Raw genomic sequence first — 26851 nt, 5'->3', positions numbered from 1 at the left:
CATTTATAGGGGGGGAAAAACAGGATCAGCATCAGCATGAAACTTGTCTTTCTCTTTTGTGCTTTAGTTATTGTTGCTCTGTTTCTGGAGAATACAAAAGGATATGTATTACATTACTTGAAAACAAGTAAATGTCGATTGCCTAACCATGCCAGCTGAGCTTGGTGAATCTGAAGGGAGTGTGGGAGGATCTGTCACAACTTTTTATGATAGGCCAGTGAATGAGCTGCCTGTGTCTGGCCACAAAACTCTCCCCTTTGAATTGTCACCATGCAATTCCCTTTCCTACCACCTCTGCAGATGTGCTAATAGCAGTCACCCTTCTTTTATAACTAACTGCGCCCCACTTGCAGTAGAGTTGTTTTAAGGAACTTGTGTGGCAGAGTGATATCGGGGAGATGATTGTAGAGCAATCACAGGGGATCTGCCTAAAGTTTAAATTGAGACCACGATGCCAAGTTACACCTCAGCTTTCCCAGCTGAAGACATAGACATATGAAACGTGGTGTATCTTCAAGGAAGAACCTACTGAGTTCAAGGAACCAGCCGGCCTTTGCAAAGTGGTTTTACCACCATGATGGCGGAGTCCTCCCTTTTCTTACCTGGAGGTCCATACTGGTGCAGTCAAAGGAGAAGAAGGAAGGCACAACAGATCTCCCGTTCGGTGCTTAGCTCTAAGCCAGTGGTTCTCAACCTGTGGGTCGGGACCCCATTTGGGGTCAAATGACCATTTCACGGGGGTCGCCAAACAACGCAGTCCGCCATTTTTCCCCCCCTTTTCCTTAGCTGTGCTACTCCCTTTTATTCTATTGGCTTTTGAAAGCCAATAGAATAGACTCTCTTGAATAGAGTCTAATTCTATTGGCTTTCAAAAGCCAATAGGAATTGTCCAGGCTGTCTCTGCCCTGCTGAGCCCGCCAAAAGTCCCATTCTGCAAACGGTGCTGCACCAGTTGAGTAGTCCTCGACTTACGACCGGTTGAGTAGTCCTCGACTTACGACCGGTTGGGGAATCGCGGCATTAAAAAGGTTGAGAACCACTGCTCTAAGCTGACAAGGTGCTCTGTTTGGCTTGCAGAACAGTTATGTTGCAGGCAAGGGCCCTGTTTGCTTTTGCTTCCGAGAGCAAAGTCCTTCGTGAGCCATCGGGTCAGCCCTTCCCAATACCCACGGTGACTTGTTAACTGTATGCTGGTGACTTCGAAAGCAGCAGGGTGACCTGATGGAACCCAGGGATTGAATCCTCTCAGATGGATGGTAAGGAATAATGGGTTTCCAGGCGGATGAAAGCGCCTTGGCTTCTGCTTCTCCTCCCTGCTTCTCCCCCTCCCCCACCAGTTCCTCTTCTTGCAGAATATGCTGGAAAGCAAACATCATTAAAACAGCTTGTGTACTTATAATCCTATTTATCATGCTGAATCTGGAACAGGAGATTGTTGGAAATAAAGAGATCTACGCTCCTTGCCTGCAGCCGGTATATTGTCATACATAGTTGAGCTATTTAAATCTTCACCTTTCTACGACTTATCCTTGAGTTTATCGCCTTTATTTCCTAAAGGCGATAGTGTCGATAATAATGCATGGAGTTTTTGCGTTTAAAAGTCGTTCTTTTTGTAATGAAATAGATTCTAATATTTAAAGTTCTAATATTTGTCGCTTATTTCATGTGCATAGAGTACATTTCTCCTGCTCCCCAAAGGTAATAGTAGGGGGCAAAACCTTATTTGGGATACTAGTGGGACGAGAAGGATTAAAAATCACTCCTGTCTCTGACTACTATTAATATTGTCTATCTTCTTAATTTGTATTTAGCACTGCATCTATTTTGCCCTTCAGCGATGAATATTTCTGTCCTGGTTTTTAGGAAAGCTTTTTTTATGTGGCTAATAATATATGCTTTTGTCTGTCTGAAAATTACATCTTCTGGCTTTGGAACATAATAACAGTTCTGTGGAGTAATCTATGTATATATTCAGCAGTGAGGAAACTGCTAGATACTATCTCCTAACCCGTTGGGCCTGTGTTCAAAAATCTAATACCTAAGATCAGATTCATGTTAAACAATGCAGTGCATTCCAGCCTATGTAGACCTCCTGTACCAGTCTCATTAAAAAATAAAGCCAGTATCCCATGGTCATAGGATCAAAATTCTGACCTTGGCAACTGACTCATATTTATGAAAGTTGCAGTGTCCTGGAATCATGTGATCGCCTTTGCAACCTTCTGACAAGCAAAGTCAATGGGGAAGCCAGATTCACTTAACAATCATGTTACAAAGTTAATAAATGCAATGATTCCCTTAACAATTGTGGCAAGAAAAGTTGTAAATGGGGCAAACTCACTTAACAAATGTTTCATTTAGCAACATTTTGGGCTCATTTGTGGTCATAAGTTGAGGACTTATGGTATGGTTCTTTTAGTTCCTTGAAAGGAATAATGAAATATCAGTGATATTGAAAAAATTAAGGAATAGAGTAGAGTAGAATAGAGTAGAATAGAATAGAATAGAATAGAATAGAACAGAACAGAGCTGGAAGCGACCTTGGAGGTCTTCTAGTCCAGCCCCCTGCTCAAGCAGGAGAACCTATACCATTTTAAACAAGTGACTGTCTAGCCCAGACATGTCAAACTCACGACGTCACGTGACATCATGCAACGTATCGGGCTGGTTTTGCCATTGCCGACAATGGGGTGGGCGCAGCTTCCACGTGACGTGTCCGGCCCGCGGGCTGGACACCCCTGGTCTAGCCTCTTCTTAAAAACCTCCAGTGATGGAGCACCCACGATTTCTGAAGGCAAGCTGTTCCACTGGTTAATTGTCCTCACTGTTAGAAAGCCTCTCCTTAATTCCAGGTTGCTTCTCTCTTTGGTCAGTTTCCAACCATTGTTTCTTGTCTGCAACTTTTATGCAACCTGTATGCAACTTTTTTAAAATATCCACAACTTCCAAGATGAAGTCTGCAAATAGAAATGGTTTTTAATATAAGTTGATTGGAACTGCAAACACTGGTTTCAAATCATGAAATAAGGAAGTTGTCTAAGCAATCTCAGAATCGGACACAGTTGAATGGAAGAAAAAAAAAATCCTAAGAATATTTGCTAAGACTTTTGCTTGCTTTGAGCTGGAGCTGTTTAGCTGTTTAAACACCCCTTTGAGATCAAACAATAGTTATACACCAAAGCCATTATTTGCCCCCCAAGAGACTTGTTATCCAAAATGTTGACTTTCTATAGGTGTTGTTTTGGAAACCTTGTTGGAGGAAGTGTTCCCCAGTGTTGAAGAATATCTTTATTTAACCCTCCAGGTGCCAACAGTGCTGAAGTGATGTTAACGTATTATTTCTGTTCCAGAGTAAAACTAGATCAAGAGTACGGCCACTTAATGCTGAATTATAGGAGCTGACTTCAGTATTTTTGCAAAGCAGTTGTTTTCCTTGGGGATTGTACAAATTGCATCTTTGCCAGGTGATGACCATGGATTAGCCTATGGCATACTTCAGTGACAGAAAATAGGATTCATATGGGTATTTATTACAATCTTTCCTCCTGGATTTTTATCTAAATAGTTTCTAGACTGGACTGAAAGGAATCAGATGGTCACAGGAAAAACCTGAAGAAATAAAATGGTCAGAAATTTAGAAGTGATCACACAGTAAGGGCTTCCTGGGGAATGAATCCCACTTTTGAAGTGGAATGAGCAAAGTGTTTAATAAATGTAGTTGAATTTATAAATCAGAACTGAATAAAGAACATTCCCATCTCACAAACAGGCAACAAACCACTGTAAATAAAAACAGAACTTTCTTTTTTCAGATTCATTGTATTGTACTGTTGCACCTGTTCCAGTGCATTGCAAATGGTTCATTGCAAGTAATTGGTACTCTAGTTTAATTTTGAGATGGCAGGCGTTTGAACTAGAGCATAAACTTAAATACCATAATAATCAACTGCTTCTCTATTACAAAATTATTTTTTCTAAAGAACATTAAGACTTTTATTAATAATGGAAGGTTCATTTTGTTTGCTGGTTATTTTTTTTTATTTTTTAACCAAATACAGTATGCTATCTAGAACATGGCTTTTAAGCTGTACAGCAGCTTAAGTGCAAGAACATAAATTTCCAGACATTCAAATCCTAGTCATTTCACACTTGGACTACTGCAGTGCGTTCTACATGGGGCTACCCTTGATGCATTTGGAAGCTTCAACTGATACAGACTGTGCGGCATCGTGGGCTGTCTTTGGGGCCCCTAGTAGGAATAGCAGTTCTCACTTTGCCCCCCCATTGTATATTCTGTTCCCTTCCTCCCCATCTTTAGTAATAACTTGTATTTTATTGCAATTTTAATGTGGTTTTTTATAGGTGTTTGTGTGTGTGTGTGTGTGTGTACACACACACACACATATACTAATACACATGTAGATATATATAATTTTATTTTCATATTGTACGCTGCCCAGAGTCGCCTTATAGCGAGATGGACAGCAGATTTCATAAATGAATGAAGGTACGAAAGGCTGCTCCTCACTCCTCAAAGAAGTTTTTCCAAATTGAGGTGCAGGAAAATGAAATAAGTCTATAAATTAGGCTTTTGATTGAACAGGTTCATGCAAATCATTTTCAAATCACTTGTGAATTATTGGGGACTTACCAGCCTCAGCAGCTTTCTTTGAGTAGCCGTGCATGCTGAACAAGATACTTGTCTCTCTTGATGAAAAGCTTCTGCTTTGTTTTTTTGCCGAAGGAAAGGGAAGAAGGGATGAAATTATATCTCTAATTATGACAGTTTCTGTGCAGAGAGAGATTATATATCCCCATGGGGCATAATATGAGCTCAGAGGATTGCATGGTCATCAATGTAGTAAAGGTGATTATCTGCTATATTGTTTGTAATTTGTATTTAGATTGCATTGTCTGTCAGTATATGGACTAGTTATTGTGTTTAGATCCATGAAGTAGATACCAGGAGCTATATGAAGGATTATTATTGCTACCCCTGGGGCTTATTTGGGGTAAGTCACTATATTAGGTTCTGGTGAGATTAAACAGGGTCAGTTTAGTCTATATGGTGGGTTTGTTGAGTCTCCCCAAACCACCACAAAAATAGGTTTCCTTTATTTATGGAGTGCCACCAACTTCACTGGAGCAAGGGAACATTGTGTTATGGAAAGTCTTCTTTGCAACTTCGTTGAAATGAGACACACATGTTATATGTTTCTGCTCTTTTCCTTGTTGAATCTCTTCCTGAAACATTTGACATGCTGGTATTTCTTTGTAATGCTTGCAATTCTGGCAATGGTTGAAAATGTGTGGTACGTGTTAGAACTGAAATGGCTGGCAGATCCTATTCAGGGCCCTCCCATCCCTGGATAGTGATAACAACAGTTAGCTGAAAAAACACAAGAGCCCTCTGGTGGTCAAATAAATTTTATTTCCATGGGCTTATTATCTCAGTCTCTGGTAGGACCCTGAAAGCGTTACTCTGCCTCTAAGAGCACCACTTGCTACTCATTTGCATATTGGACTCTATAGTTAAGAATATGTTGGTATTGTTCTATAATTAGTTTTTAAAACTAATTATAAAATATATCTAGTTTTAATGATGTTTATTTATGAAGCATATAAAAACTATGAGTTACCCTTTGTTGTTTTTTTACTATCCAGAAGCTTCTATATTTCAGATAAACTAGAAATCCATTAACTGGATTTTTCACATTTAGTATGGGATAAACTGTTATTAACTTCCTCCAAAATTCAAACCATTGTTTTCTCCTCCCTTGGGGAAGAAAGAAAAGGGGGTATATCTAGAATCAGTAAACTATGTGAAACTAACACATGCACACATATAAAGTAATGAGATTGCTGGCAATAATTAAACAATCCTTTTGAATGCAAAACCTTGCATTCCAAGTTGGAAACAGTCCCAGTCACCCTGTTTTTAATAGAGTGGAGGATTATTTGAGGTAGGTTGGAAAGCAAGATATGTGAGTCTCAATCTTTCTGATAAAGATGGACCACAGCAGTGTTATCTGTTACAGCTAGAAATACAATGCAAAATTTGTTTTATGAAAACTTAGGTGATTCTTATAAATACAATGCAAAATTTGTTTTATGAGAACTTAGGTGATTCTTATATGATATCACTTCTGGCCTTCCTGCAGATGGACTGCTCTAGACTTATGGAGATATTGACATGTTAGTTAAGAATTTTAGAAATTTTAGTCAAGTAACAACTTGTTAGGACTGTGGGCTCTCTATTGAAACAATATCTAAACAGATGAGTTACATAAGTTTGTTAATGGCAACTGTGTTCTCTAGAGTATCTCTCTCTCTCTCTCTCTCTCTCTCTCTCTCTCTCTCTCTCTCTCTCTCTCTCTGTGTGTGTGTGTGTGTGTGTGTGTGTGTGTGTGTGTGTGTAAGTTCAAGTCCAATAGGATCAAGATTGGGACTGGTTGCTGCAGCCACAGAATTTATCACAATTGTGCCAATGTGGTCCATTGCTGAGCACCCAAAATCTGATGACATAACTTCAAGGGGGGCAGACTTATGAACTTTAAATCCAGGTCATAAGTACCCTTTTGGGAGTCTGTCATAACTTTGAACAGTCACTAAGCAACCAGTCATAAGTTAAGGATAGCCTGTTTGAAAGTTTCTTCAAAGCAGTCTTCAAGCTGGATAATTCACATATACTGCTTAGTGGTAAGTGAGATTCAAAGTGAGCAAATGCATAGTATTCCCTGATAGGACAAAAAACAACAACAACCTTACTCTATACACATATTTGTGGGATCTAAATTACAGAGAGGTAGGACCCGGGGGTCAGCTCATTGTGCTGCTGAAAACAGATATGACTGATTATGAAAGGAATTGCAAATGAAACTAACGTTATACTTTGGTAGTCTTACTCTCAAAATACCATGCAATTTCAAGCCTAATTTCAGAATATATATTTTTAGAAAAATGTATAAGAAAAAAATAAAGAAATGCAAACATACTGGAAAATATAGAATATATAGCCATGCATTTTGGTAGGAACTTCCTTTAAAGAAAGTATTTTAAGACCATTTACCAATGCCGTGAGGAGAAAGAGAGAGAGAGTAAGTATGTTTCAAAACATTATCATTTGAGGCTGAACAATAACACGACAGCAAATAAATTCAGGGCAATTTTTGGTTAATTACTGTTTTACGCAATGGATAGTGAACTCAAGAGATTCACTACAGGAAATTTGGCTAGCTGTTTCCCAAAGGCTTTAAAACAGTATCATGTATTGCAGGTAAATCTATTAATAGCTATAAATCATACAGATTATAAAGGGATTATATCTCTACTTGCCAGAGGCTGTGACAAACAGTGTGGAATAATAACTGAGTCTATTTTCTTTGGTTTGCCATTGTTGGAAAAACAATATTGGACTAGATCAGAGTATACAGCCTGAGGTCCTACTGTAGGGCTCTGTGGCCTGCAAAAACCTCCAAAAAATGTTGTAGATTATCATCTACTGTATAATTATTCACACACACACACACACACACACACACACACACACACACAAAACTAAATACATGATTAGAGAAAAATATAACTTATATTTAAAATTAAGTTGCAAGTCAAAATAAAATATAATTGTTGTTCTGGTCTTGCCCATTATTATCTGAAGCTCCCAGCACTTTATTTGACAATTAAGCTGTGACTCTTGGATCAAATACACATAACATAAGGATTGCAGAGATAACATATTTATGTCTGAATAAGAGTGCATTGTAGTCACATAGAATGGTACTGTACATTGCACATTTGACTGCAATGCATATTTCATCTGGGAGAAGGCTCCCATTTCCCCAGGTACAGTATAATAGTATAAATAAGTGTTTGCTTATGAATATGCTTATCCTGCCCAGAGTTGAGGCAGCATATGCAAGATGGACAGATTTTGTCATCTAAGACTCAGAAGTTAGGATAAGGCTGTGCCTTTAACAAATGTCCTTCTCCCTTAACCTGAGAATATGGTTGAGCATAGGTGTAAATACTCTTGGTCCAAGTTCACCTGTGTTTGCTACACCACAATGACTGCGACAACATAGATGAAAGCTAGGGGAACATTGCATAAAATGTGGATTGTGTAGGAAGCCCCCTGTTATTAAATAGTCTCTTGGACCATAGGAAATAAATCTTGACATGGTTTATATATTATGCTTACCCAGTTTAGTTAAATAATAACTGCATTCACAATGTGTGAAGCGTCCTTATTATTAATCTTACGTGTGATCATGGGGGTGTTGCTTTGTCTTTCTTTGTGTTGTGGGGGTGAGGACTAGACTTGGCAAGTTCTGCAAAACCAGCTTCTGTGGGTGGTCAGTGATTCATTGAAATGGGCAAACCAAGAAAAGGGATTTTTCAGGAACCAGCTTAAGGGTTATGTGATCACAATCGATGTCTTAAGGTAAGAATGTGTTCCAAAATATAAGAAAAAATAAATTACAAATGAACAGCAGTGGGTCAGTTGCTCACATCAGATTTCTGGGACAACTTTATTTTGTCCTGGTTGGCCATCTGAATTTTAAGAATTCAGACTGATATATAAGGGAGGAAAAGGGTAAATCTGACTCTTAAGCATTACATCTTTATTAATGTACTAGCTGTACCCAGCCACGTGTTGCTGTGGCTCAGTGTGGTTAAATGGAAAAGAAAGAAAAGAGAAAGCGCACGTTTGTAATATGTTTAATTTCACAATGCTTGTGGGTATACAATGTTTTTTGTTGTTCCATTGTCTGTGCAGATATAGAGATTGTCTGAAATCGTAGCGCGTGTTGCTTTTATGTCCAACAGATGGCGCTGTTTTTTCAAAAAAGCATGTTTTTACCTGTCACAGGTGTGACATCTATATAATAGTAGGTATATAAAAACATAAAAACATGCGCGTATTCGAATGCAACGTTGTGTCAAAATTTCAAAGCAATCGGTGAAGAACTTTCGGAGATTTAAGATTTTGAACAAGCTAACATTTACATTTTTAGATAGATAGATAGATAGATAGATAGATAGATAGATAGATAGATAGATAGATAGATAGATAGATAGATTTTTATTATGAAGACACATATTTTTATGCAAGGATGGTTATGAACTTTTAATTTTCTCTAACCTAGAAGCTGTTACGACCAAGGTGCATGAACTTTGTCATGGACTGAACTCAAATGTGAGGAGTTTTGTCTTTCATCCCAACTTTCCCTCTCTCTCCAACTGATCTGCTGAAAGAATACAGTAGCTGCTAAGGATACCTATTTATAATTTATATATTGCTGAATCTTACGATTCACATTGGTTCAATTCTTCCCCTGCTAAAGGTAACAAGAGAACATGTGAGGATTTAATTGGAAGTTATTTCATGTTGTTCCCGCATGATTGCCTGCCTAAGGGTAGGAGTCAAATTAGACCAGTGTTGAGCCTGGTCTTAAGGCTTGTGATATTTTGCCATAAACTGAGGTCCCTCTGGTTATAAAAGAAGTGAATGATCTAAGGTAGAGAAGGGAACTGCTAATCTAGATGGTCAAATGGAGCCTAAGCCTAATACAGAAATAGCACGCAGAAGAGAACAAGTTGCCTGATTTTTCTCTGTAATACAAGAAATTGCTGTGGGGTAGTGGTGAGAAAAGAGCTGTGGGATCTGTCAGAAAATGTATTCTACTGTCTCTCTATAATTAAAAAAGATAAAGTAGGTCAGACATGCTGAACTGCCGCTGCATGTCTGCATATCTCGGGAAACCACCTCCGTTGCATTGTGAAGGCACTGGGAAGGACGGCTATGGAAACATTGCGGAGTGTGCTCAGCAGCATTGTTCTTAAGGCAGCAAGTGGCTTAGTGCAATTCTTGGAAAAACGTATTTTAGATTTTTTTTTTTTTTTTTTTTTTTTTTGCCTTCTGGGTTTCATATTGGAAGAAAGTGCAGTTCCCGTAATACGGGGAAAGAACAAAAAGCCCTTTTTTCTAGCAATAATAATAGCAACACAAACCTCTTTCAGTAAGTGAAGAGAAAATGTATGTGTGTGAAAAAAACCTATTATAGTTTACTTAAAATGGACAGGTGCAGTAAAATAAAGCCCTTCTCAGTTCTCTACTGGCTACAGAAACATGGCCTGGAAGTGCATTCCCAGAACCCTGACTCTCGGCTCTGTCCCTAACAGAGGGCCCCTAAGTTAAGTGTGTGTGTGTGTGTGTGTGTGTGTGTGTGTGTGTGTGTGTGTGTGTGTGTGTATTGTATATATATATTATATATAATATATATATATATATATATATATATATATATATATATATATATATATATATATATATATATTCTGAGGTTTTCGCGGGTGTTTGTATGTAGGTCTTTGGTTGTTCGGGTTTTCTCCCGCGTAAAATTGGAAGTGTCTTGGCGACGTTTCGACGAAGTCCCATTCGTCATCTTCAGGCTGGTGTTTTCAGCTTCGTGCTTCGAGCAGCAATGTGTGGTCTTAGCTGTTTCTTCCTTTTAACTGCCAGTGGGGGTATGAACTGATTGGGTGGGAGCTTGGCTGTGTTCTGATTGGGTGGAGGTGTGTTCTGAATGGTTAGGGGCTTGGCTGTGCTCTGATTGGCTGGGGGAGTGTTCTGTTTGGTTGTGCTCAGGTTAGTCTGAGTTGCAGAGGGGTTTAAGATTTTGGGGTTAGGGAGTCGTTTGTCAATAAGGGCGGGTTTCCAAATGGCTGGTAGGCGGGAGGTATCATCTCGCTTGTTCATGCTGTGTGGGCGTTTTTCTATCTCGATGGCTTCTCTGATTATTCTGTTATTAAAATGTTCACTTTTGGCAATGGTTCTGGTATTTTTAAAGTCAATTTCATGTCCTGTGGCTTTAAGGTGTTGGACCAGGGAAGATGTTGGTTCCTCTTTTTTGACTGAGTTCTTATGTTCTTCAATGCGTGCACTTATTCTTCTGTTGGTTTGTCCGATGTATGTGGTGGGACAAGTGGTGCATGGGATTTCGTATACTCCTTGATTTTCTAATTCAATTTTATCTTTGGGGTTTCTAAGGATGGTGGATATTTTTCTGTTTGTGCAGAATGCTGTTTTGATGTTGTGTTTATGGAGGATCTTACTGATTCTGTCTGTGGTGCCTTTTATGTATGGGAGGAGGGCTTTGCCGTTTTCTTGTTCTTTGTCTTGGATTTTAGTGGGGGTTTCTTTTTGGATTAGGTTTGTAATCTTATTTCTATGGAATCCATTGGATGTTAGTACATTGGTGAGAGTGTGTAGTTGGGTTTTAGGTGTTGTTCGTCAGCTAAGCGTTTTGTTCTGGAGATGAGTGTCTTGGCTACAGAGTTGATCTGTGCTGGGTGGTGGTGTGAGAGAGCGTGCAGATAGCGGTTTGTGTGTGTTTTCTTCTGGTAGATGGTGTGTCCTAGGGAGCCATTGGATTTCTTGTAGACTAAGACATCCAGGAAGGGAAGTTGGTTGTTAGCTTCTGTTTCCATGGTGAACTGTATTTTGGGGTGTAGGCTGTTGAGGTGTGTGAGGAAGTTGTCCAGTTTTTCTTTCCCATGTGGCCAGATTATGAAGGTGTCGTCTACGTTAAAAGGAAGAAACAGCTAAGACCACACATTGCTGCTCAAAGCAAGAAGCTGAAAACACCAGCCTGAGATGACGAATGTGACTTCGTCGAAACGTCGCCAAGACACTTCCAATTTTACGCGGGAGAAAACCCGAACAACCAAAGACCTACATACAAACACCCGCGAAAAACTCAGAAAACAAATATATATATATATATATATATATATATATATATATATATATATATATATATATCAAGAAATAAAATGATCACCAGGATAATAAAAACTATAAAATTTATTAAAAAGCGCCTAGCTTTCGCCGTCACCTGCCGGCGAAAGCTAGGCGCTTTTTAATAAATTTTATAGTTTTTATTATCCTGGTGATCATTTTATTTCTTGCCATGAACATTCCCAGGATTCATGTTTTTAACCTTCTTAAATATATATATATATATATAATAACGATGGTTTGGAGACCTTCCTAATACAGCAGCGTGAGCATAAATAGACACCCTTTACTATTCAAGCAGTACTACTTAGTTTTGTCTTGTAAAATTTGTCTTCCACTTCCTAATTGTAACATTGGCAAGATGCCATCGCTCAGATGGAGACTTTGGCATGAGGAGTTAGTTGCCTGATTACTTAAGCTGTACAGAGCCTATTCTTCTTATATTGGCAGATCTCCATAAACTTTGAGCTATTTCATGGCAGGACCCAAAATTTTATAATCAGCCACAATATAAAGCTTACATAATGGACAGAATGAGGATGTGATTATTTGTCTTATAACCATCCCCAAATTGTTTAAGTGGTAGTTTTAAATAATTTAAGTAATTAAGTTTTCGGCTCTATTTCTGGTCCAGATTTGAACATGAAGGTAACAACATTAACTATATTTTACTATTGAATAATTACAGCAGAGAAAAGGACTTAGGTTTTTGGATAATTACTATTAAGAAAGAAAAATCTCTCCATCGTACCCTCAAATGGCTTTTGGAAAGCCTGTCTGGCTCTGGAATTCCCACTACTGTAGACATTGCCTTAGAAACATAAGCGCATAACCAATGGCTTGCCGGATGAGATCTCTGGCTCAACTAGACCAGCTCTCTGTTCTCACAGTGGCCAATCAGCTGCACAAGGAAGCCCACAAGTCTTCTAGCAGATGGTTTTCAGAAGCAGGCCCACTGCTATCAAGGCTAATAGACATTGATTCCCATGACTTCTGTGTATTGGTCCAACCCATTTTTGCAGCCAGTCAAGCTTGTAGCAGATTCCAAAGTTTAATTATGTGCAGTATAAAAAAATATCTTCCTTTTGTCTGTCCTGATTCTTCCAAGATTCAGTTTTATTGGGAGTTCATCTTGAGTACGCTTGCTCAAAATTGACCACTGTGTGGTCAAAATTAGGAGCACACAGTCCTAATTGTGTGGCTTTGTAATTTGATAGAAAGATTTTTTTTCAATTGAAGCATTGCTGGGATAATAAATACTTGCAGATCTCAGGAGGGATCTTATTCCAGTAGACAGACAATGTAACAGAGTAGCAGCTGGGCAAAAACCTTGGGAGATAGGCAGTCTCTTGAATAATTGGCCCTACACTGTGTAGGGCTTTGTGGATAATAACCAGCACCTTGAATTGGACCTGGAAGTATACAGGTGACAAAGTAGAGCTTTTATTTGTTCATCCTAAAAGATGCCCACCACTGCCTGTTCCTTTACATCTGGATTAGTTGAAGCTTCCGAATGGTCTTCAAGAAGAGCCCCATGAAAAACATGTGATATTGAAGCTATGAGGTTACCAGGGCGTCCTTCTGCCTGAAAGACCTCCCGATCTAGGAAGAGGGGCATCTGGCACACCAGATGGATAAGTGCAAAGGCTTTTTTTTTTTTTTTTTGGCTACAATTGCCACCTGCTCTTTGAACAGGGGCTGTTGAATTCAAGGTGATCCCCAAACTGCACACCTTGAATGGGGAAGTGCTACTACTTGGATGAAGTATACACTACTTGGTACCAAAGAACATATGTGAGACAAGTTCCCTTTTTTCCTGTGCCCTGAAATGTTGCATATAATCTGGTTTGTGGTATGCGGCTACCAGAGAGAGAGAGAAAGAGAATCTATATTTCCACACACACATACTATGACACAATATCTAATTATTGCTTTAAACATATAAACATTGCTGTAGTTGTCGTTTCCCATGAATTTATGGTAACTGCAGAATGTTTAAAAGGAGCATCTTAGTTGCAAATACTTCCCTTTTTCTCAATAGTTTGGGAGTGATTTATGACCAGTTTTCACACTTATGAACATTGCAGCATCCCCATGGTCATATGATGAAAATTCAGATGCTTGGCAACTGGTTTTTCATTGTAACAGTTGCAGTATCCCTGGGTCATGTGATCACCTTTTGCAACTTTCTGACAAGCAAAGTCAATGGGGAAGCCAGATGACTAACTTACCAACTGAACTGATTAACTTAACAACTGTAGCAAGAAAGGTTGGAAAATGGAGCAAAACTCACATTTATCAAATGTCTTGCTTAGCAACCCCAAAAAATTGTCTCAATTGTCATAAGTTGAGGACTACCTGTACTTTGGTTTAGTTATCATCTTGGTGGCATCTCTGAAGAAATTTCTAATAAATAAATGTTGATACCTCCCCAATATTGGGACTTATATTGGAGCTGCAAAAATCAGCACCAAAGAGTTAATGTTTTCTGCCATCTAATGGCCATCCATATTTTTGCAACACATAGAATTCAACCCACTAAGAAGTATGCTGATAGGCCTATAGATGAGCAATTGTAATCCAGAACAGAGCTGATTACAGTAGCTTTTTTTAATTCTTTGGATTGGATTTGGGGCTCTTAGAGTAGTATGGATTTAGTAGGTAAGTCTTTATCATGTGTTCAGCCATTGATCAATCGTTGATCATTTCTTATCCAGAGTATAATAGCCGAATCCTGGAGAGATGTGTATGCTATTTTCTACAGTCCTGGAAACAATGACTCCTTACAAGTCAGATTTGTCAAAAGAGGCTCCTTCTGGCCTATTGAATTAATCTAGTATTCATCAATATGCCACTCAAAAGGAAGAGAGAGAGAGTCTTGTTAAAAAGGGACTCTTGCTTCCCACTGAAGCCTCCTCAGTTTATATTATTCAACAGTTAAGGTCTTCAAGCATTTTTCTTCCTTTTCAACATTGTTTCTTTCCCTCTGCTTTCTTACAGTGAAGGAGTTTCTTGCAAAAGCCAAAGAAGAATTCCTTAAGAAATGGGAGAATCCATCACAGGTATGGTGGTAGCCTTGCATTCCTCATAGTCAACTTTTCTTTTTTTTTTCTGTAGGAATAATGAAATGAAAATTTGTTCTTCAGCCCAATTTTAAAACGATAATGGGTGTGTAAAGGGAAGCAAAAATTATTAAATTTCCATTGTACTGAAACTGCCTTTAAACAAGTTTGTCAAGAATTCTAATGTTGTCTTATAAAATGCTGCACACCTAAAAATCAGTGCCACGATGTAGATGTACAGTTTGATGAAAAGGTACTCATCTCCTTTTGGATTTTTTGAATCTTTGCATTATTTTTATGACAGCTTCATACGGGTCCAACTGTTACACAAAGGAAACAAAACCCACCAGTTTGGAAATTGTTTCTTCTCCAGCATGATGAATGGAGAATTCACACATGGGTTGATCTTGCCTTTCTGCCCTAGACTCTAAGTCAGTGGTTCTCAACCTGTGGGTTGTGACCCTTTTGGGGGTCACACGAGCCTTTCACAGGGGTCGCCTAAGATCGTCGGAAAACACATATTTCCGATGTCTTAGGCAGGGCTTGTCAACCGCCTTCTCTCCCTCCGCCCCCTCTGCTCCACCTCACTTGTTTGTGGAAAATATGCTGCTTGGCGGCAGTCTGCACGAACTCTACCAAATGTGCCCTGCAGGGGGCGCATGAAGAGCGCAGGCGCAGAGCAAGGCCCCACCCTCCCCAGAGATTCATTGTGCAGCAACCGGATTGACTTCTTCTCATGCACGCAGGTCAGCGAAGGGGAGCCGCCGCAGCACCCAACTCCTGCGCCCGTCAGCTGGCGACCCCCAAACTTGCGTTTGTCAGCCGGGAGGTCTGGCAACGGCCTCCGGTCTCCTTTTCCACCCCGCCCATCCTTGTCTCCTCCTCCGCCCGTTCATGTTGAGCCCGCCGGAGCTTGACAGGGAGAGAGAGAGAGGGGAGGAGGAAGGGACTCCTCCTCCTCTCCTAAGCTTCAAAGCACGATCGGCTTCCGAAGGGCTCTACAATCCTCACGAAAGTGGGGGGGAGAAGCAAAGGGGGCAAGAAAGCTTGCGGTGGGCTCGAAGGAGCACCTGTCAGCGTTGGTGACGAGAAATTCCCCATAAACCCAGGGAAAGGGTGGAGAAAAGGAGCCCCCTTTGGGAGGAAACTGCCACCTTCTGTTCCTCGGCAGCTGGGCTGGCAAGCCTCTCCTGGCTGGAACTTCCTTTCCTTCCCTCCCTTTTAGTCTCTTCCTCCTTCCCTCCCTTTCCCATTGTCCCTTCCTTCCTTCCTTCCTTCCTTCGCCTCCCTCTTTGTCCCTCCCCTCCCTCTTTCCCCTTGTCCCTTCCATCCTTCCTTCCTTCCCTCTTTTCCAGGATCGGGGCGAGCCTCTACAGCTGATCCGCGCTTCTGCAGCTGTAGCTGCTCTCCTTGGCTCCTGCCCAGCAAACTTGCTCGAGCTTTGCTAGAAAACATGCCTTTTGCTAATTTAGCAGAAGTGCGAATCAGCTGTAGTCTGGCGCTGATCATGGAGCTTCTGCTAACTTAGCAAGCAGCATGTCTTTCTGTGAAGCTGAGCAAGTGAGCTGGGTGGAGCTCTCCTCTGTCTCTGCATGTGCACGGCAGGTTTGCTGGCTGCAAAGCCCCCAGCCACGCTGGCAGCCTATCCCCCTCCCCTTGTCCCTTCCTGGTCATGGAGGGGGGGAGGAAGGAAGGGACAATGAGAGAGGGAAGGAAGGAAGGAAGGAACAATGGAAGGGAGGGAAGGAAGGGACAAAGAGGGAAGGAAGGAAGGAAGGAAGGGACAAGGGGAGAGGGAGGGAAGGAGGAAGAGACTAAGAGGGAGGGGAAGGAAAGAAGGAAGGAAGGGACAATGGGAGAGAGGGAGGGAAAGAGGAAGAGACTAAGAAGGAGGTGAAGGGAAGGAAGGAAGGAAGGAAGGAAGGAAGGAAGGAAGGAAGGAAGGAAGGGACAATGGGAGAGAGGGAGGGAAGGAGGAAGAGACTAAGGGAGAGGAAGGAAAGAAGGAAGGAAGGGACAATGGGAGAGGGAGGGAAGGAGGAAGAGACTAAGAAGGAGGTGAAGGAAAGGAAGGAAGGAAGGGACAATGGGAGAGGGAGGGAAGAAGGAAGAGACTTAAGAGAGGTGAAGGAAAGGAAGGAAGGGACAAGGGGAGGGAAGGAAGGCAGACACCCACCCCAGTCCCATCCCAGAGACCCACAGATTCCCCCCCACAGGCACTCTTCAACCTGAGTGATCAGCTGGCCACGTCCCCTCGTCATTGATCACGTGACCCTGGGACACTGTGAATGTCATAAGCATCCAAATGTAAATCACATGACCCTGGGGATGCTGCAACAATCATAAGTGTGAAAAATGATCATAATTTGCTTTTTCAGTGCTGTTGTAACTTCTAACAGTCACTAAGCGAATTGTTGTAAGTCAAGGACTACCTATACTTCCCATTTTTTCCTTTTTTTTTTTTTTTGGGTCAAGTTTTGGATACCCCCCGGCCAGCTGGATGGGGGGTTGGGGGGGGTCACCACAACATGAGGAACTGTATTAAAGTGTTGCGGCATTAGGAAGGTTGAGAACCACTGGTCTAAGTCAATCAACTTTTGCCACGCCTCTCTTCCTCAGGCTAGGAATCCCCAGTCATGACTTACTCTTAGCCCAAGAGAGACGTGGTGAAGATTGGCTCTTGTTTTTAGCGGAAAGGCTAAACGGTGATCCATCAGGTTGTACCCTTCCCTTCCATTTCCCTTCTCTGCGCTGATCTCAGCGCTGCGTTTAAACCACTCACTTTCAGAGCGGTTTGGCAGGCTTCGGCTAAAGACTCAAGCTCTCCCAGGTCTCAGGCTGGCCAGAAGGCTAGCGGTCACCATTTTGAGCACCGCGCGTGCCATTCCTGGGTTGGGGGGACCCAGAGACCCTCCCTTCCAGAGGGCCTATTTTGACTCAAACAAAGTCATTTCGGCAAAATTTCAGCTAGCAATCTCGTTAGTCCGGCCATATTTTTCATTTATTTCATACAGAATCACCCAACATGTAATATTGTCAGTATGAAAAAAATAATCATCGCACCCCCATCAGTCAGTTCAGTTGAAAGGACATCAGTATGCTTCCAGGTGCATTTCAAGTTGCTGGTAGTTACCTTTAAACCTTGCCTGGCTTGGGGCCAGGTTACCTACTAGAGCAGTGGTTCTCAACCTGTGGGTCGGGACCCCATTTGGGGTCGAACAACCATTCACGGGGGTCGCCAAACAACGCAGTCCGCCATTTTTTCCCCCTTTTCCTTAGCTGTGCTACTCCCTTTTATTCTATTGGCTTTTGAAAGCCAATAGAATAGACTCTCTTGAATAGAGTCTAATTCTATTGGCTTTCAAAAGCCAGTAGGAATTGTCCAGGCTGTCTCTGCCCTGCTGAGCCCACCAAAAGTCCCCTTCTGCAAACGGTGCTGCACCAGTTGAGCAGTCCTCGACTTACGACCGGTTGAGTTCTCCTCGACTTACGACCGGTTGGGGGTCGCGGCATTAAAAAGGTTGAGAACCACTGTACTAGAGCATCTCTCCCCACTGGGGCCTACGCATCCTGTTAGATCTAGCAAGAGAGGCATTTTCTGAGTCCCATCCATGAGAGAAAGGCATCTGTTGGGACCCAGAAGAAGTGCTTTTTCTGCTTTGGTACTCATCCCTTGGAACACCATCCACTCAGAAATGATCCTGCTGGCCTTTCACAAGCCACTGAAAACACAGTTTTATTATTAAGCTTTGGGCCCTGATAAATATGGGTAAGCCTGTTTTGTGGTTATGCTGAGTGTTTATGTGTGAGCCTGTTTTGTGGTTAGACTGAGAGTTCTTGGGTGCTGTTTTATGCTATTTCTGTTATTATTTATTCTGGCTGTTTTTTTATTTTTATTCTGCTTTCATTCTTAGCTGTCCAGAGTTGTGTATATGAGATGGGTGGCCATGTAAATTTCATAAACAAATAAATAAACCCCTAGGTGGGAGTGAGTACTACATTAAATAAATGAGGCTATTTAGGGGCAGCTCTTTCCAATATAAACCTGACAAACTTTGGCTCCCATTACCCTATGAAGTTCTCACTAGACAGATTTTAGAGATACCTCATAATATGCTCACAATTTCCAAAATTCTCTGTACAATCTAATTATTTATTTACCCAACTAGCTTGGAAAAAGTTACAAAACCATTTTCAAACGCTGAAGTTTGACCAATTCACAGAAGGAAACCTAGTCTTGAAAACTAGATTTGAGATAATAGTGAAATCTTACCAAGAGTGCCTATCCTGTTAAAAAATGACTCCATGAGTGCAAGATAAGGTCAGTAAGAAGTCACAAAGAACCCTAGAAGAACACTAATTTGGATTTGGAGGCTTCTCTCGCTTGCCTAAAATTAGAGTTCGTGGTTCCACCATCAGAAAAGACTAAGTACAGATAAGAATGTAACATGCAGAAGCCATTGATTACTAAGAAGAACATCAGTGCTTGCTTTAGTTTTGCCCAAAAAAAGCATTTGAATAACTGTCCTCACTTAATGGAGGCATGTTCTATGAACAAATGAGTCAAAAATGAGACTTTTCAGGCTATTTAAATGTTAGTAAGTATAGTGGCTACTATTCACTGCATTCATTATTATCTCATGAATCTGATGCCAACTGTCAGATGTAGAGTGGTAGAGTACTTTGCAAGATTTTTTTTTTTTTTGTCCCAGAACCAGGACAACTTACCACTATGAAAAGGAAGCAGGAATTCTGTTTATGTTAGAGAATTCCACATGAGAACATCACGCCCTCTGTCTGAAAACTGAAATACAAATGAATCAGGAAGACAGTAATCCTAAACTTGCAAGCAAGAATGCAAGATAATGGATTAAAGAAGAACAAATTCAGTTTTAAAATGGTCAAATAAAAGTCCAGACCTAAACCCCATCAAACTACTGTGGCAACACTTAAACATTTTATGCTAGAAAATCCTTTAATGTTGTTGAGTAGAAGGAATTTGCCATGAAGAAATAGACCCAGGAATGGGATACCATTAAATCAGGGGTCCCCAACTTTGGCAACTTTAAAACTTGTGGACTTCAATTCCCAGAATTTCCCATGCTGGCTGGGGAATTCTGGAAGTTGAAGTCCACAGGTCTTAAAGTTGCCAAGGTTGGGGACCGCTGCATTAAGTGACCAATTACAAGAAACATTTGACTGCAATTATAGAAACTAAAGGTAGTGTAATGCACTGAATGTAGGACATTGATTATTTTTTCATACTGGCAGTTAGCATGTTTTCAGAAAATCTGAAAGGTGGCAAATAGTTTTTTTACAAAAGTATAATGCTGTGACCAGAGTTGTTTTCAAAGAGCTTGTCTTTGTAAGAGCTTGTCAGAAACCTCTCCTCAGTTACTAGTGCTTTCCCCAGATGCAAACATTTTGATGTCTTGATGTTAATATGAAAACTAAATTGCTCTATCCAGGGAAATAGAGATTCTTGGGGGTAAAAGTTTAAATTTTCAATTGATTTCAGATTGGCTATTTTTATGGAAATGAATTGAAAAACTTTATTTCGGTAATCACCCAACACAGGAAATGAATACTGATTATAGCTGAAGTGTGAGAGAGCAGACTATGGGGTATAAGCTGAAAACATAAAATTCAAAAACAGGAAAACCAGCTTTGAATCGGTTTTAAATGTTCAAACTCACTATAGTATACTTACATATTTAGGGTTCCTGATCTTGCGATTTAAAGTTTGTTTAGTATTTTATATGTAAATAATCTTGAAATCTATAAAAAAAACCTTTTTTCCCCTCTTTGTAGGACATTATTTTCCATAAATATAGTTTGTGGACTCTAACTATCACTAAGAATCAGCAGTATTTATCAGGATGGTTGTATTTACCAGGAGTGGACAAATAATACAAATTGTTCAAAAATATTCATCTGTCAGCAGACCATGTTCTAAGTAGCAAAATGTGGTTCTCAACCTCAGAGTCTAAGATAGGCAGTATTATATGCCTGGCTGCCTAACTAGTGCATTGGGGATTTATTACACTGTTATACTACAAATTCCAGGTTTTGGTGGTATTATTTTATTATTTGATAAGTATTGTTGGCTAGAGATAAAATATATATGAATCTACTCTTGGTGGATTAAGTTTGCTTCTACTGTATGTGCCAGTAGCCAACAGGAAAGTTGTTTTTCTTTCACTGAAAGGATTTGCATCATGTGCCCTCTAGTGGTGGAATCCTAACTCTTCCAAATCCTACATAAGATATTGGTAATGGATGAAAGCAATAGTTGAACACTTGGCCCTAACACAGAAGTGGGGACCTTTGAAACCACCTATAATATAGCAAAGGAAGAGGGCTATCAATCAGATGAAGCCTAATCATCCCGCATCTCGAAGCTTTGTGTCCCCAAATGTAATAGCTATAGCCTGTTATATGAAGCTATTTTTTCCCCCCTTTCTCTCTCCTTTTGCAGAACACATCCAGTTTGGATCATTTCGATCGGCTCAAGACCCTGGGTACAGGCTCTTTCGGGCGGGTGATGCTTGTGAAGCACAAGGACTCTGGAAATTATTTTGCCATGAAAATCCTTGATAAGCAGAAAGTGAGTCTGGACGTGCTGATGATCTTTGCTTTGCAAAGCAGGATTGAAGAGGAAGTTGTACTTGACTTGATCTTGTTTCATACAGAATGATTAAAACTCGGACCACACGTTTTCTGAATAGTTTTTATCCCAGAGCTATAATTGCACTCAACAAGGAACTAAAGGGCCACCATCAGTGAACTGTTGGACAGTGTTACTTGGTCTGTTGTGTGGATGTTTGGGTGGTTTTAGGGGTGGGGAATTGTGGTGGGTGGGAGTGTGTTTGGGGATTATGTGTGTGGGACCTGGTCTTTGGGTGTCAAGTAAATTTCATTGTATGTGTACACTGTGTATACACATACAATGGCAATAAAGTTTATTATTATTATTATTATGTATTGCAGGTTGTTAAACTGAAGCAGATTGAGCACACCCTCAATGAAAAACGCATTCTTCAGGCTGTGAACTTCCCATTCCTTGTCAGGCTAGAGTATTCTTTCAAGGTAGGTAATGTCAAGTAACAGTCTTTCTCTCTCATCTGCTGATGCCTAATTCTCTGAACATCTGTTGCTCCAAAGCAGGGCTCTTTAAACTCGGTCCTTTTATGACTTATGGACTTCAACTCCCAGAATTCCTCAGCCAGCTTGCCTGGCTGAGGAATTCTGGGAGTTGAAGTCCATGAGTCATAAAAGGGCCGGGTTTGAAGACCCCTGCTCCAGAGTGATCAGAAATTTGGCTCCAAGGAAGAATTTTTCTTTCTAAAGCAGTGAGCAGATGAACAGAGTGAGTATCTTCACTTAGCGTCTTCTGCAATTAAAACACATACAAACACTTAGCAAAACCTATACGCATCATAAATTTCCTGCATGTAATAGAAAGGCTCTCAGTGTTGAAGTGCCAGTCCTGAAAATAATTCTGCCCTTGAAATGAATGTGCAACACTCTGAAATTTGCATAAAATGTCTTAGTGACAATTTCATTGTGGCAGCCTAGAAATGGAAAACTTTGAAAGGACCTATATGAAACTGTCATACTGAGCATGTAGGTTTAGGATATGTAGCATGACGTTGTACTGCTTTAAAGGCTTGACCATTCAAAATGCTCTAAGGCAGGGGTGTCAAACTCGCAACATCACGTGACATGTCGTGACGTATCGTGACTTTTTCCCCATCGCCAGAGCTGGATGGGTACGGTTTCGGCATGATACATCCAGCCCATGGGCCGGCATTTTGTCACCCCTGCTCTAAGGGTTTCTGTTAGTTAACCCACCTGTCAGACCAGATTATAAAAAGCCATTAAGCTCAACCTATTGTTGCTATAAAGTACAAAATGAGTTTTTAAATCCTTCTAGTATTTTCCATGTTTAAAACATAAGATGGGCTAAAATGGGTTGATATTGTGTCTGGGTTTTACTAAAACCTTGAGGTCCACCAGATGCAGAAGAATAGCTCTAACATGAAAGACGTCTGAGTCCAAGAATGCGTCCGGAGCACTGGAACAACAAGCTCGTGGCCTTTCCACACAACAAGTTATCTTTATCTATTGGAAATCACCAAAAGGCTTACCAGAACATCCTGACCTGCCTTTTGCACAACTATGAGCTAAGATTATGAGCATAATACTTGTCTGAAATCATGCCCAGTTAAGATCTGCACTAGTTATTTCTCCAAGTATTGCAGTCCTTGACAATAAAACACCACTGTTAACGACTCAATCTGTCTGAGACATTGTACATAGTTTATACAGTATCAGAACTGTACAGCTTGGGGAAAGGGAAACACTGATAAATTAAAAATCACTATGGACTCTAAAGGAATATCTTCCTGCCAATCTGCTGTTCCATAGCTAGCAAAATAATGGCAGGGCTGGAGGTGGTGGTAAGACTTAGAGATGCTTGGCAGTGCATCTTTTGGGGCAGTGGGTAATAATGAACTTATTACTTCGTTAAAAACACCCACCAGGGTAAGACACATGATGTACAAGCCTGATATACTGTATAACATCTATTGACTCTAAGACATAAGAATTGAACCTTGATTCTAAATAATTGTTTATTTAGCAGTTAGTCACTTTTAAATTTATGGCAGTGACTTCCTAGCAGCAATATTTAGGACTGAAGTTTTTACGTTAAAACATATCTGTGCATATCTAATTCATCCCATTGCGGGTGAGAATAATGTGTAGAACTGAACTGTGTAGTAATGTGTAGAACTGAAATAGAGGTGGTAGTCAATTTCAGCAGTGTATGAAATCAGTTCTTATGTTACTTCTTAAAGTTGCAATAATATTAAGGACATAGAATGCAGGTGATGATCACAATTGACCAAAATTTCCATCCCTAAGCAAGAATTTTACCTTGTTTTACAATCTTTCTTGCCATGGTTCTCGAGTGAATCACTTCAGTTGTTAAGTTAGTAACCTGGTTGTTAAGTAAATTTTCCCCATTGACTTTGGACATGTCCCAGGGACACTGCAACTGTCATAAATGTGAACCAGTTGCCAAGCATCCAAATTTGATCATGTGACATGGGCACGCTGCAACACTCATTAAGTGTGAAAAAAGGTCATATGTCACTTTTTTCAGTGCTGTTAAAACTTCAAATGGTCACTAAACTAATGGTTGCAAGTTGAGGACTACCGTAGTTATGCAGGATCAAGCCAAGGTCCATTCTAGTCCAACATTCTGTTTTTCATAATGACCTCCAAATATCATTGGTGGGGCATAGACAGCTGAGCACGACATGTGGAACAACCTGCTCCAACACTGGAAGTTTTTAAGAAGAAACTGGACAGCCATTTGTCCGAAATGATATAGGGTTACCTGCCTGAGCAGGGGGTTGGACTTGATGACCTCCAAGGTCCGTTCCAACTTTACTACTACTACTACTACTACTACTACTACTACTACTACTACTACTACTATTATTATTATTATATCCCTCTTCCTCCATTGTTCCCCTACAACTAGTATTTGATAGCCCATACTAGATTTGTTGTCTGTGTATTTATTTGTGTTCCTGGGGGCCATGATCATGTCTTACAACATTTAATTCCACAGATCAATTGGTCAAAAAAAAAGTGTTTATTTTGTCCATTCTAGTCACTTTCTAAGTCAGCTTTGTTGGTTTTAGTGTTTTGAGAATGTAAGGAAAAGAAATCCTGTCTGCTTTGTCCATACCATGCCTGATTTTATACAGTTGAATATAGTTGCTTTTCTTTAAGTTCATTCTAGCCTTTGAAGGGAAGAGATTTGAATTCTCTGATCATTTAGATATCCTCATTTGCATTTATTTCAACTCTGTTATATCACTGTTTTAAACAGAGCAGCTGTAATTATATAATATTACTATTTTTATTAAATTTATATGCTGCTTGGTTCCTAGCAATATCTCAGCTATTGACAGTTTTATTTTCAGTTTCATTTCTAATGAATTCTAGTAGAAAATTTGTATTTTTCACAGCTGCCACAGACTTAGTTGACCTTCGTTTATCTGCAATCTCTAGAACAGTGGGGTCAAATTGCCGGCCCATGGGCCGGTTGCATCATATGGAAGCAATGCAAAAAAAATTGTGATACATTGCGACATGTCACATGATGCGGCAAGTTTGACACCTGTGCTCTAGAGTCTGTGGGGGTTTTTTTGGTTAATTGCACACAGCTGAGACCCAATTTCTGTATAAGAAAAGTTTATTGGGTGGGGGTAATGCACACCACTTTACACTATTTCAATAGAACTGAGTTTGCCATTTGGTTAGTCACTCGTTATAAAGAGATTCTTCTAGAACTCTTATAATAGTATGAAGAGCCCGTTCCTAGAAAATGAAGGTAAAAACGTCTGCTTTTAAAAACAATCTGCTGTCAAGCCAGAATTTAGTTTGTGCACATATGTGGTATAAATGAATAAGGACGAAGAACAGTTTGCAGGGCTGCTATGAGGAGCATTCTAAGCATCCAAAGGATGAAGTTGCTTCTGCCTGCTCTAAGTTGAACTCTAGTTGTGCAGATCTTACGGAGTTGATTAAGTCATGGTCTGATTATGTGATTTGGGAAGAGATTGAGCCCGTTGGTCCTGAGAAAGTGGACAGAGTTCTCAAGACTGTGAACTTGGCCACCTGTGTATTACATCTGTGTCATTCCTAGATGGCCAAGGCTGCTTGGGAGGTGATGTGTTGTTGAGTCCAAGTCATGGTTTTCATCCATGGGATGAATTAGATGGTGGTTCGTCTGCCATTAAAGAGGCAGTGGTCTGTCCCCTTCTCAAGAAAGAGTCATTGGGTCCAATGATACTTTCATCTTGTTTCCAATTTTCTCTCTTTAGGCAAGATTGTGGTGGTTAGGCTGCAACTTCAGAGGATTTTGGATGATATGGATTCAGATCCTGTTTCAGGACTGACTTTAATAAGGAGATGGCATTGATCATACTTGTGGATAACTTCTAATCTAGAGGGATAGGGATGGTGCATTCATCCTGACCTTCCTTGATATCTTAGCAGCTTTGCATACCATTCATCATGGTATCCTTCTGGACAGACTTAAGTTACTGTGATTCTCCTTCTTTCCCCAAGATTGATTCTAGTGCCCTAGACCCCTGCTCTGTGGAGTCTTGCTCCTATTTAACATCTACATGAACCTGCTGGCTAAAGTCATCTGCTGGCATGGAGTAAGATCACCATATCTGTGCGTTGATAATACTTGGTTATTCATCTCTACCTCTGCTCAACAAGTGATGCTGTCAAGGTTTGACTCAGTATTAAAAGCTATAGTGGTCTGGATAGGAAGAAACAGGCTTTGGGTTAAATACAATAAGATTCATGGTTTGGAGTTTTATGCAGATTTTCAATCTTTCATTATGGATGGGGTGGCATTCTCCCAGGCAGAAATTATGTGCAGTTTGAGAACTCTTCCTCCTGGAAGAACAAATGGCAACTGTGGCCCAGAGAATCTTTGCAAATTTTATCTTATGTCTCAGTTGTGGTAATTCCTGGATTGGGAGGTACTATTTACAGCCCCTCATGGTTTAGTTCAGGGCTTTTCAACCAGTGGTATGCATACCACTTGTGGCACATTGGCACTTGGCAGGTGGTGCACAACCATCCTAGAAAAGTGGTAGTGGGGGAGGGGAATGAGCTGAACCAGTGGCAGCACTCCACAAGCCTGAGTGAGAGATGGCTGGAGCTGCAGGGCTGTCAGGGCTCAGCAGAAGCACCAGGATCAGTGCCGCTTTCCAGCTGATTGGCGCTTCTTCGGGGCTGTCAAGGCTCAGTGGAAGCACCAGGATCAGTGCCAGGCTCCAACTGGAGCTCGGCGCTGATCCTGGCGCTTCTGCTGAGCCCAGAAGAAGCGCCGATCAGCTGGAATGTTGCAGCATCTCCAGGGTCTTGTGATTTACATTCAGATGTT

General features: G+C 40.6%; 1 protein-coding gene across 1 annotated transcript in view; it reads left to right on the top strand.

Moving 5' to 3' along the window:
* Positions 1 to 26851, top strand: part of LOC120309375 (cAMP-dependent protein kinase catalytic subunit alpha-like) — a 58994-nt gene that overhangs the window by 15367 nt on the left and 16776 nt on the right. Inside the window, exons 2-4 of the mRNA XM_039346537.1 lie at positions 14804 to 14865; positions 21344 to 21472; positions 21856 to 21954. Of these exons, the coding sequence (XP_039202471.1) occupies positions 14804 to 14865; positions 21344 to 21472; positions 21856 to 21954 (290 nt within the window). The remainder of the gene's footprint in view (positions 1 to 14803; positions 14866 to 21343; positions 21473 to 21855; positions 21955 to 26851) is intronic.

This window comes from Crotalus tigris, unplaced genomic scaffold (assembly GCF_016545835.1).
Source record: "Crotalus tigris isolate CLP2741 ecotype Arizona unplaced genomic scaffold, ASM1654583v1 scf7180000018005.443694, whole genome shotgun sequence".
NCBI classification, from domain to species: domain Eukaryota; kingdom Metazoa; phylum Chordata; class Lepidosauria; order Squamata; family Viperidae; genus Crotalus; species Crotalus tigris.
This window is presented reverse-complemented; position numbering and strand designations above follow the sequence as displayed.